Raw genomic sequence first — 16,665 nt, forward strand, 5'->3', positions numbered from 1 at the left:
TGGAGGATCGAGGATCGGCGGATGTGCGCGATAATGCAACCTTCACACGCGCGCGCGCGTCCCATCCTCAGTCGCCGTTCCGGATTCGCAGCGTGAACGCGCTTTCTCCATCGTGCGGCTGGCAGACACGCATCATGGCATCCTCGCCCAATTCCGCTCCTTTTACCCGAGTTTGTATTTATTCGCTACTGTTCGCGGCGGTCTTTTGCGAACACAACGACACGGAAGACGAGCACGCAAAGCATACGTACACGGTGGAAATGTTCAAGGAAGCGGTGCCCACTGCGCCGCACTTTGTCATGTTTTACGCCCCACGGTGAGTTCACGCGATTTCCCACTCGCGGCTATTTGAACGCAGCGTTTGGCAAAAGCTATGTAGCGACATAAGAGCTAACCGGCGAGTGAGCTAGTTAGCATACACGCTAGTTGTCGCTTGGCTTGGTTTTTTGTATTGGGTTTACGCTTGTAGTTAGCCTCAAGCTAGCAGCACAGCTTTTACAGCGGTGAGCTCATTTCGGCGAAGTGGAGCGGCTATCTTCGCCATTAAATCCGAGAACTATCCATTTGATAGTTTGCTAGTGAGGGTTAGTGGCTTAGAAGTTACTTTTTTGGGGGTTTATTTTTCAAGGATAAATGACGTAGTTGAAAGTGGCGAGTCGGGATGCTGCGTGAGCTCACTGAGCTGACGTGGCACAAGCAGACTTGTTCCTCAGAGTCAGAATCATCTTTATGTGCCAAGTATTTCCGAAAAACACAAGGAATTTGTCTCCGGTAGTTGAAGCCGCTCTAGTACGACAATTGACAGAGAACACCTTTGAGACATAAAGACATTGACAACAAAAACAAAAACGTCATGGGGCAATAAAGGGTTGCTAGTTATCTGGTAATGCCTGCACAAATGATTATTATTTTTTTGACAATTGTGCAAAAAGATAGAGCAGTTCGAATGACTAATATAGCAATAGCAATAATGACCATTGTGCAAAGGGCGCCGAGACTTCAAGCGAGTCGTGCGATAATGTGGGACAATGTTGATTGTGCAAATGTTGCAGATACTCCTCGGTCAGCGTGCAAATGGAGCAGATGCTACTCTGGCATGAGTGGCCAGTATTGGTCAACAACGGAGACTACGACAGTGAGTGCACGAGTAATATATAATTGGCCCCGCAGAAATGTGACAGCCAACTCAAAGACAAAAAAATTGGCAGCATGTTGCAATGGAATTGGAGGTTAGCTGTTTAAGAAGTTGATCGCAAGAGGGAAGAAGCTGTTGGAATGTCTACTAGTTCTGGTTTGCATTGCTCGGTAGCGCCTACCCGAGGGAAGGAGCCGGTGACCGGGACTTTATTACAATTATTGCATTAAATGTCTCTCCTATAGTCATTATACAATACTTTTCTTACCACATTTTTTTTTTTTTTTTTTTACACTTAATGACGACATGTTGAATTGATTCCATTTCATTGGATATTTCATAAGACCGTAACAATACAGATATTAAAAGCAAAATTGTGATGCTCAAAATGGCAGAAGCTAGACACGCCCCTTCCAACTCTCAAGAGTTTGTTCCTCCAATCCAGACGATGCAGACAGTATGATAAGACTGGCCTGGAGACTAGTTGGTGACTTGATGGCGACTCGAGTCTCCGCAGGTTGCTGAGACATCTCATGTAGTCTCCTGGAGACTTGCCTGGTCGCCGTGAAATTGAACATGTTCGAATTCCTTGGAGATGCTCACTATAGAGAAGAACCCTAACATAGTTCCTAGTTATTTTTATTTAAAATGTTTTCAACTTTGACTCGAGTGTCACTATGAAATATGTTTTTAAAGCTGTCTCTCTACCTTTTGTTGTGAACAGGTGCGGCCACTGTCAGAAGCTGCAGCCAACATGGAATGAATTGGCAGAGAAGTACAACAGCATGGAGGAGCCCCCCGTCTATGTCGTAAAAGTAGACTGCACCCAGGACACCAAGTTCTGCTCCAACGAACACAAGATCCAAGGCTACCCCACGCAAGTATTTCTCTACTTGTCTTCAGTGTATGGTTGCAAAGCGATATGGGAAAAAAAATCCCATCACAATATTTTTATCATATCAGTCGATATTGATGTACAGTCCCCTCCAAAAGCATTGGAACGGCAAGGTCAATTCCTTTGTTTTTGTTGTATACCGAAGACATTTGGGTTTCAGATCAAAAGATGAATACGAGACAAAAGTTCCCAATTCCAGCTTTTATTTCCTGGCATTTACATCTCGATGTGTTCAACAACTCAGGACAGAGCACCTTTTGTTTGAAGCCACCTACTAGTCAGGTGTTCAAAAGTATTGGAGCGTGACTGATGGGTGTTTCTAGTTGCTCAGGTGTTGCCTTTTAGATTGATTGCGCAAACATTAGATAGTGCTCGTGTTTGTCTTTAGGTTTCACCTGTGAAAACTACATTTGCTGTTAAGCAAACATTAAGACCAGAGAGCGGTCTCTAACCAATTTGAAGTTGAGAGAAGAGGGGAAATTGCACAAGCTCATATGCGGTCATGTCATGGCTTGGGCTTGCGTGGCTGCTTCTGGAACGGGCTCGCTAGTCTTTATTGATTATATAACTCGGGACGGTAGCAGCAGAATGAATTCTCAAGTCGACAAGTTCACAGAAAAAATGCATCCAAAATAATCGGGAGAAGCTTCATCGTGCAACAAAACAACGACCTAAAACACACACAACAAAGGACTTCATCAGGGGGGAAAAGTGGAAGGTCTTAGACTGGTCAAGTCAGTCACCGGACCTTAACCCATTAGAGCATGCATTTTACCTCCTGAAGAGAAGACTGAAGGGAGAACCCCCCCCAAAAACAAACAAGAACTGAAACAGGCTGCAGTAAAGGCCTGGAAAAGCTTTTCAATTGAAGAATGCAACAGTCTGAAGTCAACGGGTCGCAGGCTTTTTTTTTCTATCTTAAAATTTCCTTTTCCTCTTAACCTTTTGAATGTAATATTTTTGTTTCTGAAGTTTAAGATGACATGCAACATTATACAACTGTGTAATACAAATAAAACATATATTCCTAAAGTTAAATAAATAATGAATAATAAGTATTCCTAAAGCTTTCAAGTTTTCCAATTCCAATTTCCGCCCAGGGAGCTGGCAACGAGGCTTACGTTAATTGTCATTTTCAATTGTGCTTACCGGTCGCTCGTCTTTTGCGATACAATTTGTTTGTTGTTTTTGGGCGGGGGTGAAGGGTGCATGTTACTCAGCTTCCTTGTCAGACAAAACCAAAATAACTACACACTGCAGAACCTTTTGCGCCATTTGGCTGTTCGGATTGTCCGTCGAAACATTGTCTGACAAATGCAACCTTTCGAAGTCTCTTGACTGCGGTTCATATGCTTATCACGGAAAAGCTATTTTGATTATTGTATTATCGCCTAGCCCTATTTAAGACATATTTTGAGACGCCCGTGAAGCGCGCCGCGTCGTTGGTGGCCCCTCCGAGCTTCATTCGGAGAAGTGTGCTGCTCTGGATGCGGTTTTTTTGCTCACGTCATCACAACACCTTGTTTCGGCCGTATTGGTGCTTTTGGTGCATCGCTACTATTTCTAGCATGTTTGTGTTATCTTTAGGCTAGTGTTGTACAAGCCTGACCAGACGCCTATCAAATACCACGGAATGAGGGAGCTGCAGGCTTTGGAGGACTGGATGTTGACGACGCTTGAGAAGGAGCCTTCTTCCGTAAGCGATGCCACGTCATGTAAAGTAGTTGTGTTGAAATCCAGCCGTTAATGAGTCTCACTTGCCGCTCCTTGTTCTGCTTCCTGCGCAGGAGCCACCCGCCGATGTTCCTCCAGAGCCCAAGGACGGCATGTATGAGATCACCGCCGGCAACTTTAAGGTGCACATTAGCAAAGGTAAAACTCCTGTTTGTTAGACAAGTTCCAGCTGTCTTTTATGAGATGAATCTTGCCTTATTACTGTAGCTAAAGCTTTTGTGTTGTGTCCCAAATGCAAAACCTGCTGTTCAAGTTCCAACCAGCAAAAGCGGTCAATCTGGATCCGTTCCTCCTTGCCTTAATTGATTGTAACTGACAATTTATTTGACTCGGTCGCACGAGTCGGTGAAAAGCGGAGCAGCCCTCGCTGAAGTCGCTACTATTTTGGTTCTCGAGCAAAAATACATGACCAGAATGGACAGGACATGACGTAGGCATTTTTTTTTTAAGGCTGTGTTTATTGGTCCTTCGTTCACATTTTGGCAACAGAGGAGCAGTAAATGTGCTGTAATGGTTGCATTAAACTGCGTAGGAGGTGGCGATTTGCTTTTACAGCACTGTGTCAATCTGTAAACGGCTCGGCCTCAATATAGAACAACACGGTGTGCACAACTGTATCTGTCAAGTGTATTGTTGTGATTGTTTTTTTTAGTTCATTCAGGTTGCCTGAGAATTGGCCCCTTTTCTTTGTTCAGGCGCACATTTCGTCAAGTTCTACGCCCCATGGTGTGGCCACTGCAAAGCCATGGCTCCCACTTGGGAGCAGATGGCCGCCACCTTTGAGCACTCTGATGACCTCAAAATAGGAAAGGTGGGCCCTTTTTATCACACATTATAGCAATTTACAACCCAAATGACCTAGAAACTCAACTATCACCTGTTTTTTGTTTTTTTCCCCCCCCCACATTTGTTTTGAGTTAGTATGTCACGATGACAGCACATTCAAGCAGGTTTTCTATTCAAATGAGTCTTTTAATTCCAATGTTGCTGTGTTGTTCTTCAGCTGGACTGCACACAATACCAGCAAGTGTGTCTTCAGTTTGGCGTGCGGGGATATCCCTCACTGCTGTACTTCAAGTCAGGCGAGAAGGTATGGGACATTTTCTAACTCGCCGCATCACGACTGACTTAACATGTTCTTGCAAGATTTTAATAGAAATTGTTTCCTCATAAAAAAAACCCGTCAAAATACACCAACGATAAAGAATTTCAGGACACGATCCCCTTGTAACACTGCGGATTGAAATCAGTTTGGTCGGGGTCATATCGGTTTGTGCAAATGAGTCACCGCCCCTGTACTACCATTGGACCACTGTTGATTGTGCTTTTGTTACCGTGACGATTGGTTGGAACTAAGGGGTGGGACAGTGTGAGCGGGCGGCTACGATAAACCCAGAGAAAAGAAATGTTCACTATAATCACAGCACTTTATGACAAAGCCGACAAGACAAAAATACTCCCAGCGTGATAAAAGCTTTATTAACCCTACAGGCAATATTTTTCAATAAATCTTATACTGCCATATACTGTATGTACACAAAATATGTATATATATCATTTTACTATCATTCTATTTTATATGTTGCATTATTAATCAAAATTGTGTTGAACATTTGTATTATTTTATAACGGCAACCTTCATATACTTTTTGGGTTGGGTGTATTTGAGTTTATAGAAAGGCGCCTAAAGATAAAAGGTATTATCATGAAATTAATGACTGAAAGAAAAGGATGCAGAATCATTTAACCTCAAAATAACAAATACAAACATGCATTGGGTCTGGTACAAACATAAAGATAATCGGGCTGTTTTTGCCAATTAAGGACAACAAACGCTAAATTATTTGATGGTAAATGGCAGGAAGTAAATACAGTCATGAATGGATCCACTTTTTGTTTTTAATGAAATGACTTCACCCACACCGAAACTTTAGAGCATCATTCGACAGAACGGCGGGATGTTTATGGCCAACCGTTCATGCTAGCAGTATCTTGCTAGGCTACGTAACATTTTATTGCCGTATCGTATTAAACGTACGTGAACGTACGTCAAGCGAGCCTGAAACGAACGTCCTCTCCTGTCCTGAGCACCGGTGACCACCAACACACGTTTTTCCCCATTTCGTCCTTAGAATACAGTCGGCGCGATCCACTCTTGTTGTCGTCGCCACGGTAACGAGTGTATCTGGTCGCATTTGAGTGGACAAGATAAAGCCCAATGATCGTAAAAAACAGGATGCGGTGGTATCGGAATACAAGATTTGATTGCAAAAGACACGCGACAAGGCTAAAAATAAACTGGCTTTTGGATTCCAATATACTGTGCACGCGGCGACGCGGAGTCAATTTGTCTTTTGCGGAGGTGATCAATGACGTCATTGATCGGATCGGCGAATTACGACCTTAAAGCCGATCAGCATAAAATGCTAAATATCGGCCGATCCCGATCAGCCCGATAAAATCGGTGTAAAGTCAATTTGTAACAGGCTTTTTTAATACAAATGGCTCCTAATTCAAACACACATCACTAAGCCTTTTTTTTAATTTAAAACATTTTTTTTTTTTTTTAAACACCATATTCTATCGTGTTCAGAGATTAATAATATCTGTGTTGACAAATTGAAGATTATTGCTTATATGTGCTTCCCACTGCAGATAGAAGTAACGCGTTACAAAGGCAAGCGAGACTATGACACCCTCAAAGACTTTGTGGATCAGATGTTGAACGCTGCAAAGATGAAAGAGGAAGAAACTGAAAAAGAAGCGGAGGAAGAAGCCAAGGAGGCGCCAGAAAAGGTAGAAGTCAAAGAAGACGCCAAGGAGGAGCCAGAAAAGGTAGAAGTCAAAGAAGACGCCAAGGAGGAGCCAGAAAAGGTAGAAGTCAAAGAAGACGCCAAGGAGGAGGAGAAGGTGAGCTTGATGTGCGTCATGATCCTGATGGGAAGAAAATAGTTCAACTGCTAACTAAGAGCAGACGTTGACCATTTCCAAATGACCAGAAGGGACAGGGTATCACGTGTGTGATGTACGTACTAGTGGTGGGACTCCAACGTGTTAATCACCATGAATTGATCACAAAAAAATGTTCGTGTCAGTGCACGATTTCCTGGTACACCAATTACACTGGCTCACACGTCAGACGTCACGTGGCTAAGGGCTAATACAATGGCGGAATCCGACGAAGGACTGTTGGGAGGTCCATTTCATGTAAAAAAAATATGTAATAAAAAGGATAGTCTTGTGCAGGCTATGCAAAAAAGGTGTTTGCGTGCCATCAAAACACCTCAACCGTCTTGTACAATCCAAATGCAAAGCGCGTCAGAGCAAGCACAGAGGAAGCCGAAGCTGTTAGCGCTAGCTGTCACGCTATGAGTTCTGAGACTTGTCGGAAAATCAAACTCGAGCAAGGGGCCGGATTCAGGACCAATGAAATGATTAAAATGCAATTACAAAGCCTCTAATTAATTGGATAATTATTTTTCAATTGAGTCCCACCACGATGACGTATCCGTTTTTATTGGTCCCGCCCTCACTTTGGCAGTTTGCATATCAATACATCAATTTGCTTTTTTGCTGGTGATAAAAGTGACTTTCTAAGGGATGGGAGAATCTCTCTGTGAATGTTCTGAACTCCTGTTTTATTCAGCACAGGGGCTTTTTCCTAGAACCCCTGGAGCGATGAGCAAAGTTCGTGACTTATTAAATAACTGGTGTGAGCGTAAATCTCCGCTTCGGTAACCTTTTTGGGCACCGTGTCGTTGGCAATTTTCCGCGCAATTGACTCCATGATTGCCTTCCACCCAGCTCGTATCTTCATCGACGTATTGCAAACAATGTGAACATTTCCCCCCCTCATGTTGTCTGTTTCTGCCCACAGTCCAGCATCTTGAACCTGACAGAAAACAACTTTGATGAGACCATCGCCAAAGGATTCACTTTTGTCAAATTCTTTGCTCCATGGTAGGATTGTTACGTTGGCTGTCACTTCATTTCATTGACAGAATATTTTGTCATGCTTGTGTATTGAATCCAGCGATGGGCAAACGTTTGTGTGTCCCAATGATCCTACGGCATGCTGGAGCCTCTCCCAAGAGGCGGGGTACACCCTGGGCTGCCAATCGCGGGGCACATACAAACAACCAACCATTCGCACTCACATTCACAACTACGGGCAATTTAGAGTCTCCAATCAACCCAGCGCGCATGTTTTTGGGATGTGGGAGGAAAGCGGAGTGCCCGGAGAAAAGCCACGCAGGCACGGGGAGAACTTAATGGACTATGGTCCCGTGCAGGTGCGGCCACTGTAAACATCTGGCGCCAGTGTGGGAGGAGCTTTCCACCAAGGACTTTCCTGCCCTGACCGACGTCAAGATTGCCAAAGTGGACTGCACAGTGGAGCGCACGCTCTGCAACAAGTACTCTGTAAGTCCGCACGCGAGGATGTGTTGACACTGGATGGGCCCCTGACAATCGGAATACATAAAGCACTAAAAGTGTTACGATGGGGAAATGCAACTTTAATGCAGCTATAAACGACGTAATTGGCTGTAATCTGTTTGCTAATGAGGTGTGGAAACTGGGATGGCCATCTAGATTTGTTTGCCATCTTAACACAGGGTTTAATCTTTAACGAAGTGCTGCCATGAGCATTCGAGATTCACACCGGAGCGACAATGTGGCCGATTTTATAGCCCGATTCTTTCCGGTACCCCTCCTCAGGTGCAAGGCTACCCCACCCTGATGATCTTCCGCGCCGGGAAGCAGGGCAATGAGTATAATGGCCCCCGGGAACTGGAGAGCCTGCACGACTTTGTCCTGAAGCAGGTGAGGGATGAGCTGTGAGGACCCGCATTGCAGCAGCAGCAGCACGTGTCCTGCACCAGCCAACCCTCACTCTCTTTTTACTGTGTTGACAGAACAATTTGGGGTGTTTGGGTATGTGAATGTATTTCTCGTTCTTGGTTCTTTCTAAACCTCTTTTTTTTATTTTATTTTTTTATACATGGGATCTGTTGTTCAAACGCAAGCCATTAATTGTTACCTTTCAGCGTAACTTAACTCTCAGGGACAAAGCTCACTGAGCTTGGAGTCTGACACGAAGACATTTGAAGACAGATCAGCTCCTCTATGGTGCCCCCATAATATCTCCATTACTAAAGAAGGTTTTAGTTTCTGCTGCTTCGGTTTATCTGAAAACCTCTCTAAATATCCTCAAAAGGGTTGGTGGACGTTTTTAGAACAGAAAGTCACAAATGTGGACGACGTGCGGTGTCGTTTTAAAATAGTCTTTTTGTTGGTACTTTTGAAAGGAAGTGTTCAAATACTGGGATAATATTTTTGTTGAAAGCACTGATTTTAGTTTCTAAAAACTCAGCCATGAAGAAGTTGAATCGATCGATCAATCACTCAACCAAACCATTGTTTTTGCTCCATATGCTGAAACTGTTTCTTTATTTTTGCACAAAGTGGACAGTAAATGAGATGTGACGCACATGTTGCTCTTTGACACAGTTCATGTGACAAAGTAATACAAGGTACACACGTGTCGTTGTTTTTGCCAGTAAATCTTTATGGAAAGCACATGGTCTAAGGAACTCCAGTGACACTTTTTTTTGTTTGTTTGTTTTTTTTGTTATGCAGTCATGGGTTGTGCTCAGCCCACGGATTTGTACAATAAAAAAAAAAAAAACACTTAATGGCAAGTTGTAACATGAGATTTCATAATAAAAAAAAATATATACAAAAAAGGTTTGGTTCTCCACGTGTCTCACAAGGTGTAATTCATTTTTTAACAAAAGTGCAATAAATAAACTGCGAATGTACAAGTATTTACACAAGAACATGATCACAAATGTAAACAGCAGCTTACCAGAGGTATATTTTGTGTTTGATGATTGGCTAGGCACGTAAGGTATTGAGAGTCTTCGTATTGCTGTTAGATTCTCATTCAAATATATTGTCTAAAAAGAATCCACAGAAGAAGAAAAAATAATGAATAAAAGCCAACTGCTTGGATGATGTTTTTGCACACTTTCTTGACAGGCTGTCAGCAGCATTAGCGACAGAAGTGGGTGTGTTGGGCGGAAAAGGCCTTATTCTTGACTTGTTTGGACCAAAACATCCCGAGCCGCAACATGCATCATGTTGAACGCACAAATATTGACACTGGGGTTTATTTGGAGGAAGGTGCTGCTAAAATAGCCTGTGGACACTTTGGTTCAGTCTTTTATATATTGGGAGTGTAAATATAATTTGAGAAGCAAATAAATGGTGAACAAAAAACAGGATTTGCCTGCAAATGATCATTGCTTTTGCCGTAGTTTTAACACACAAAAGTTGGCTGTTTTCCGCCATGTGACCTTACTAAAGAGAATTCAAGAGACTTCCTTCTAAATACAGTATGCATGTTTGAACGTAATGGATGAAAACGTGCAAAGACAGAACTACGTCGTGCTCAATTGTGATGATACGGCGTGAAATATTTTTTGGGGTGCATAGAAAGTGTAACACCTTCATTGCATGAGTGGTTACCTTGCGTAATGACAAGTTACTAATGCAACTGAAGTGGACCACGGCCAAAGAGTCCTTTACTGCGCACGAAGCGCTGCAATGGTACAAATGTGACCCTGTATTGAGTTTTGTGGCTCCACATACAAAAATACTGTAATATATTTTATTGAACCACAAATCCGCGGCACGATCGGCACGGGAGAGGCGAATAGTCACATCGAAGGTGGAGGAACAGGGAGGGGCTAGCGACCCCACTGATGATAAGCGGTTCGGAAAATGGATGAGTGGATGGATTGCAATGATCAGCGCGCATCCTGTTCACTGACTGCGCGGATGCATTTCAGTGACTCGGCACCTACGTTACTTAACTGAACTTAAATTATATATATATATATGTATACACACACACACTGTATTGGTACTGTAGTGTGTGAACAGCTCATGTACGTCTTTGATTGTAGAAACCCCACGCCCAAAGCATGTGAGCGCACAGAATTTTCTCCATGATTATGAGGTCTCATTCTGTACACTCCGCGATTGCTTTAATCGTTCACGCTTGGCGGGGTTGTTAACATCACTCTTCTATTGCGGTGTGTCAAATTTACAAGACATTGATTTTCACTTTACAGGGACTTTAATGACAACGGCTCGCTGCTGGGTAATTTAGGCCACCAAAAAAAATGCCCAGACTTTTTCCTATTCCTGTGATTGGGATTATCTCCTGGTGGGACTTGAAATCGTAAGAACTGATAAGAATTTTACAGTCACTGGGAGCACGCTGGCCATTAATCCAGAATGAGGATAATAAATTCCACTCTAATGTGTAATAAGACGAAATGGGCGTGGTCTGTCCGCCTCCATAATCTGTTGCCAAGACCTGCCATTAGAAGGTGATTAAACAGGAATGGGAGGGGCATGAAAGCAGCACTCTGACTGGTCTAACCACAGTTCAGTTTTGCCCACTCATTGATGGAGAAGGTGCAGTCAGAATCACTTGGAGCATCTTTGCCGGAAGTTTCCCACGAGATGACACGCATTGTCCCTTTAAACCCATGTCCGATTTTCCAACTAATGCTGGAGACATCCCTGGGATTACCGTAAACCACACGCAACGCTGAACATCCCGTGCAGGTCTGAGGAACCGCATCGACGGCCAGTGCCCCCCGCCCGCTCTCCGGCGGGGAGCGTCAATGGCAGCCGCAGGCTCGCACCACCATGTTCTTGTATTTCTTCAAAATGACGTTGGAGTTGTCGTCAAAGTAGAGCACGGAGATGGCGTGGAGCTTGGTGGGGGCGCAGCAGGGCTTCGGGACATTCTCGGGATTCATCAGGTGCACCTGAAAGACGACAGCGGCTTATTATGCTTGGAACATAAGACAACTCTTGCCACGCGTATGCGGGTCGTACCAGAGTCTGTACGATGGCGTGGTTGGTGGCATTCATGTGCGCGTTGAGGGGGAAGGAGCACTCTCCTTCACAATAGTTGGCGGCGTAGCCTTCAGGAGCAATGATCCAGTCCTAAAACATGGGAAGCGTTTTACATTTGGATGAAGTACTGTTGCTGAGCTGGAATGTTAAAGAAGGAAAGCAAAAGTTTCTTTTCCCTACCAATTGTATTGCAGTATCATTTAGGACTGACTGGGGCGATACGGCCTTAAAATACAATCTTTTTTTTTTCCCCCCAATAAAAATCTCATTTGAATGGATTGTTTCACCCGCTTCACTGAAGAAAGAAAAAAAAAAAAAAAAAAAGCAAATGACAATGACGACACATTATCGCAGGGATCAGAAACAATGCTGACAATTCTTATTGTTTTGAATGAATAACTGTCGCTTCAACGTGTCGGTAAAAGATGCATTCACGATGGCTGATCCTGCATTATTTGTGCATACTCGTGGTCTGAGGAGCTTCTAAAGTTGCTCACAGAGGACGAACAAAAACAAGGACCAAATCACAGGTTTGCGCACCCACGATTTCAGCACCAATCCGTGCGTGTGCGTGTGCGTGTGCGCGGTTTGCGAATGAGGCCCGATGAGCTTCGGTGGAGCAAATTCCGCATGAATCTCTGAAGTTTGTCTCAGTACGAGTCCTGCTCAAGCATTTTGGTCTGTGAAGTCACTCGGGCAAGTCATACTTCTTGTCTCCTTCGACGCTTTTCTGGCACATTCTCAGCACCTAAGAGTGTGCGTGCGTCTCCCTGTTGGTGTCAGCTCAGTGTTTCCAGACAGCTTGTTTGAAAGGTATGTTATTTTTATTCTTCTCTCTGTCTGTCTCTATGTAAAACACAACTAACACACACTAACAGAACGCCAACGTCGTTAAATCTGACATCTTGAGGTCTCCGAGCTACTTAAGTCCGCTTTTTGTCAGACGGACGTTGTTTTCTTGGCACTCGCCGCGTGTCAGGAATGACGCCGTAAAGCAGTCAAGCGATGCTGCGGGCTGCATTCAAAGGCTCACTACGACTATATTCACAAGAGGCTTTAAATCCGGATTGCAGTCTAGCTCTTCGGAGGCATGTTTTACGATGAGAAACGGACTGGGTTTTTTTGTTGGTTTTTTTCAGGACAAAACTAAATAATCTACCGATTGAATCTCATCCTAGGGTATATTGCATTAGAAAAAATATCTGCGGAAGGACAAAATGATTGACATCATTTTGTAACTATTTTCCCCGTAGGAAGTAATCAAAAATGTACCAACTAAAAAGTCAGTCCCAAACTTGGTGAATCATCGATACACCTTCAAAATTCCACTGACAGAAGTGTAAAAGGACATTAAGCATGTATTATTCTGCATAGCGCTTAACCTGTTGACGCTCATCCCATCCGACATGAGGCTAAGCCGCGCACGGATGCCTGGACGGATGTGAGGCGAGTGAACAACAAAACCAAAACACTGGTGTCTCTTGTTTTGAACGTGACTTCACGAGCGCATATTTACAGTACAACGCCACGCATAACAGCGGTTGGATTTGAGCAAATTCCGCATGTCACAGTGTCCGGGGCTTTCCACTTTTAGGATTCCACTGTACTGTTGCTTATATATCTCTATATATAAGTCTATTTTTTTTTCCCCCCCCATCGCTGCATTTTTTTTTGGGTTAACTCGATTCCAGCCCATCCACTTGAAGTGCACCGTCAGCGTACGCGTCCTTTACCTGCCAGCCCAGCTCTCGGAAGCTGACGTAGAGCTCGTGTCTTCTGCAGGCTGACTTTTGATCGCTGCCGTTGTAGTCTGAAACAGAGAAATTCTTCTTCTTCTTATTTATTCATGTATTTTTTTCCGGACATTTTAAAAATGTTTTTGCAAGTGTTACAATGACCAATACTTTAAATATAACTTACACCTTACTATCCAGTATATTTAGACACTAAAAATATCCAGTGGGTCCACGTCAAGAAGAGAAAATGGCATTAGAGGCTTGGCATCATGACGGTCACGTTTTTCTAAATATCTCCCAATTCAACCGTGCAACTGTGACACAGTGCTTTCTGAAGAACAACTGTAATATCGTGCAAGACGCTTGGGTGTGGACGCATTTGAGGGCGTAACCGGCGCTCAGGCCCAAAAAGCTCATTACAGTGCTCACTGCGCCGCGCACCCGATTGAATTAATCAGCATTCAAATATTGCACTGGCCCCAGTACAAGAAGTGACACGCACCGCACAAGCAAAGCGGCCTCGAGGACTTCTCCTGCGGTTTGCGCTTAACGATCTTGCGGGCCCGAGCGGCAGGGGAGGAGGAGACGGCGCAGGTATTGCTTTCAGAGTCGAGTAGGTCATTGCTGGCACGCGTCACCGTGCTGAAGTCAGGACGGCGATGCCGACTTTCCACTGACGCCTTCCCTCGCTCGCTTTCACTGACGCGCTTTATGTCTTGCTGCGCTCCATTGGAGACAATGGCAGGAAGAACATGGCACCGCGCTGGGTCCTGCCACAACATCCACAGAGAGGCGGGCACGCAGAACTGAAAAGGCGCGGGTGACTAACCACGACCGCAATATGCTCTCCCTTGCGCCCACAAGCCATTTCAATGCCGGTTGACATTTTCTCCAAGTCGCCGTTGCCATGCAGTGTGCAGAAAAGCAAGAAGTCGGAACCCTTTCCAGACGAATGCGAGTGCTTCTGTCACGGGGAGTCGGGACTGCGGACGTTGGTGTTTGTCACCGGGTCGGCAAGCGCTTGTCAACAGCGACCTTGTGGAAGCGGCTGCGATTTTGATTTTCATTTTAATTTTTAAAGCAAGTTTCCGTGGAGTGCTACGCCATCTCAACAACAATCGAACGCCATCTCTTATCGACGATGCTAATCTATGCATGGAACAAAAATCAATACAGCTCCGCTTACCTTTTGGTTTTGACACGACAGCCGGCCGGGGGCATCGTGCTCGTAGGGAACGAGAGCGTTCCTGCATGATAATGCCTCGAGGTCGTATGTGTCAAAGTCAAACACACGTGTGACACATACAGCGTCATTAACATTTGACCAAAAGTAGCAATTTTTCAACTGCACTTTACGACACCGCTTTTAATTATGCGCTATCACAGTATGAAATCATATATTAGAGGGAGGCATAGATAACAATCAAACCTGACAATTGGAACTACAGCAACACACGCTGGGAAATGCCTCTGATTGCCGAACACGCACAAAACATTTCGATGTCTTTTGGAATTATGCGACGTGAATTGCTTATGACGCACAAACTACAAAATCCGTCGATGCACCGTTTTCCTCACTAAATATATTTGTCGATGTTGGGAACGGCCCAAGCAATCCATACATACGAAGAAAGTAGAACAAACGAGATGAGTGTCATCACGTGAAAAAAGTATTGAACACATGACGAAAGGGAGGAGCAAAAAAAAGCACGGAAAGCCAAGACAGCACCTGAAATCGATCAATCATCAAACAGCAATCCAGCCCCCTTGTCAGCGCAAATGAATATCAGCTGCTTCGGTCCGAATTGACGGCCTACGAAAAGGTCTCATTGCCAAGGTGTGAGTCAAGACACATCTCATGATAAGTAAGAGCAAAGAGCCAAAGTAATTGTTGCAATGATCTCAGCCCGTGTAGCCAAAGTCATCACAAGAACGGTGAGCGCAAAATGGAACTCTTTGGATGTCGTAACCCACACTACGTTTGGAGGAGAAATGGCACTGCACATCACCCTAAAAACACCGTTCCGACAGTCAAGTTCGGAGGCGGGAACATGACGCTCTGGGGCTGCTTTTCAGCAAATGGTACTGGTAAACTTCACATTATTGAAGGAAGGATTAATGGGCAAATCTACCAAGACATTCTTGACAAAAAATGTGCTGCCATCTTGTTCCACTTGATTGCCTGGGTTGCTCCCAACATTTGGTGAAAATGTCACGTCAATAGCACCTTTAGATATTTCGTGAGAAAAATTGTGTTCAAATACGTTCAATACTTATTTCAGCCGCCGTATCGTACTGAACGGATCATCTTGTAGCTCTGTATTCATGCAGCTCAAACACTAGTATCTTTGGTAGCCCATTGTCGGTTATTATGTAAACAAAGCAGCAACGGCAACGTGTAGCATCACAACTCTTTCTTGTCCTTCACACAACAATCATTTTCCATCAATGTCCTGTTCGCCCCGTGACCTAAAGTGTGTTTTGAGTTTTGCGATTCAGTCTCACACCCCTGTAAGTCTTCTATGATAGTTTTTCAGACATGCAAAGGCTTGAAAGTGGCTCGACATCTTTTCCCATTTCTTACCGGAAGAGAAACTACGTGGGGTGGTTGTTCGGTAAATTGTGCAGAACACCTCGCTTAAAATACAATATTGACTCGGTTGTTTAATTTCTCATTTGATGGGTGGGCAGACACTCAAGACCCAACTATAGGTCTACTGGTAAATAAAAAGTCACATTTGACATTTTACGCCCCTTTAAACAAAAGTCAACAGGCTCTAAACATGCATCGGCCAGAAATAGAAATGACAAGTTGTTGTTTATATTGTTACTAAAATCATGGCATCTGTTGAATTTCCTTTTGTCTTTTCTTAGCTATAGTAACCACACAGGAAGACCGAAACCTATAAACGTATTATGCAAAACAGAAGAGGCTGCATTAGCCACGTCAAACGTGCCCTGACAGATCACTTCTCCACCGTCGGTCGGGTCCGTTCAGGCGTTTCCCGTCTGTTCCCGAGTTCCTTCCTCTTTGATAGGAAGCGCCGCTTGCTGGATGTTTATTTGGATGTGCGAGGGAGCACTGAATTAACACACGGGCATTTAGGAAGCCGTCTTCAAATAAGATTAAGACAAAACGACCTGTGAATGTTTGGGATGTGGAGTATAGATAGCAAGGATCCAAGGACATAGGAAACGGAACCCGATGTGAACTTGAGGTAATGTTT

General features: G+C 44.1%; 2 protein-coding genes across 4 annotated transcripts in view; one reads left to right on the forward strand and one right to left on the reverse strand.

Moving 5' to 3' along the window:
- txndc5 (thioredoxin domain containing 5) lies at positions 1–9,779 on the forward strand. 2 transcript variants are annotated; one of them, XM_061758288.1, is made up of 10 exons: positions 1–316; positions 1,860–2,012; positions 3,618–3,726; positions 3,818–3,902; positions 4,460–4,575; positions 4,768–4,854; positions 6,420–6,674; positions 7,642–7,724; positions 8,057–8,186; positions 8,484–9,779. In XM_061758288.1, the coding sequence occupies exons 1-10, from the start codon at positions 135–137 to the stop codon at positions 8,604–8,606; spliced, it is 1,323 nt and encodes a 440-aa protein (XP_061614272.1). In that variant the 5' UTR covers positions 1–134; the 3' UTR covers positions 8,607–9,779. The 2 variants fall into 2 exon arrangements, with proteins under 2 accessions (XP_061614272.1, XP_061614273.1); XM_061758289.1 differs by lacking the exon at positions 1–316 and adding an exon at positions 965–1,135.
- Positions 9,114–16,665, reverse strand: part of bmp6 (bone morphogenetic protein 6) — a 44,337-nt gene continuing 36,785 nt past the window's right edge. For both annotated transcript variants that reach the window (XM_061758286.1, XM_061758287.1), the window contains 3 exons: positions 13,436–13,512; positions 11,682–11,792; positions 9,114–11,611 (listed from right to left, as the gene is read on the reverse strand). In XM_061758286.1, the coding sequence (XP_061614270.1) occupies positions 11,462–11,611; positions 11,682–11,792; positions 13,436–13,512 (338 nt within the window). In that variant the 3' untranslated portion in view covers positions 9,114–11,461. The remainder of the gene's footprint in view (positions 11,612–11,681; positions 11,793–13,435; positions 13,513–16,665) is intronic.

This window comes from Phyllopteryx taeniolatus, chromosome 20, assembly GCF_024500385.1.
Source record: "Phyllopteryx taeniolatus isolate TA_2022b chromosome 20, UOR_Ptae_1.2, whole genome shotgun sequence".
In the NCBI taxonomy this organism is placed as follows: domain Eukaryota; kingdom Metazoa; phylum Chordata; class Actinopteri; order Syngnathiformes; family Syngnathidae; genus Phyllopteryx; species Phyllopteryx taeniolatus.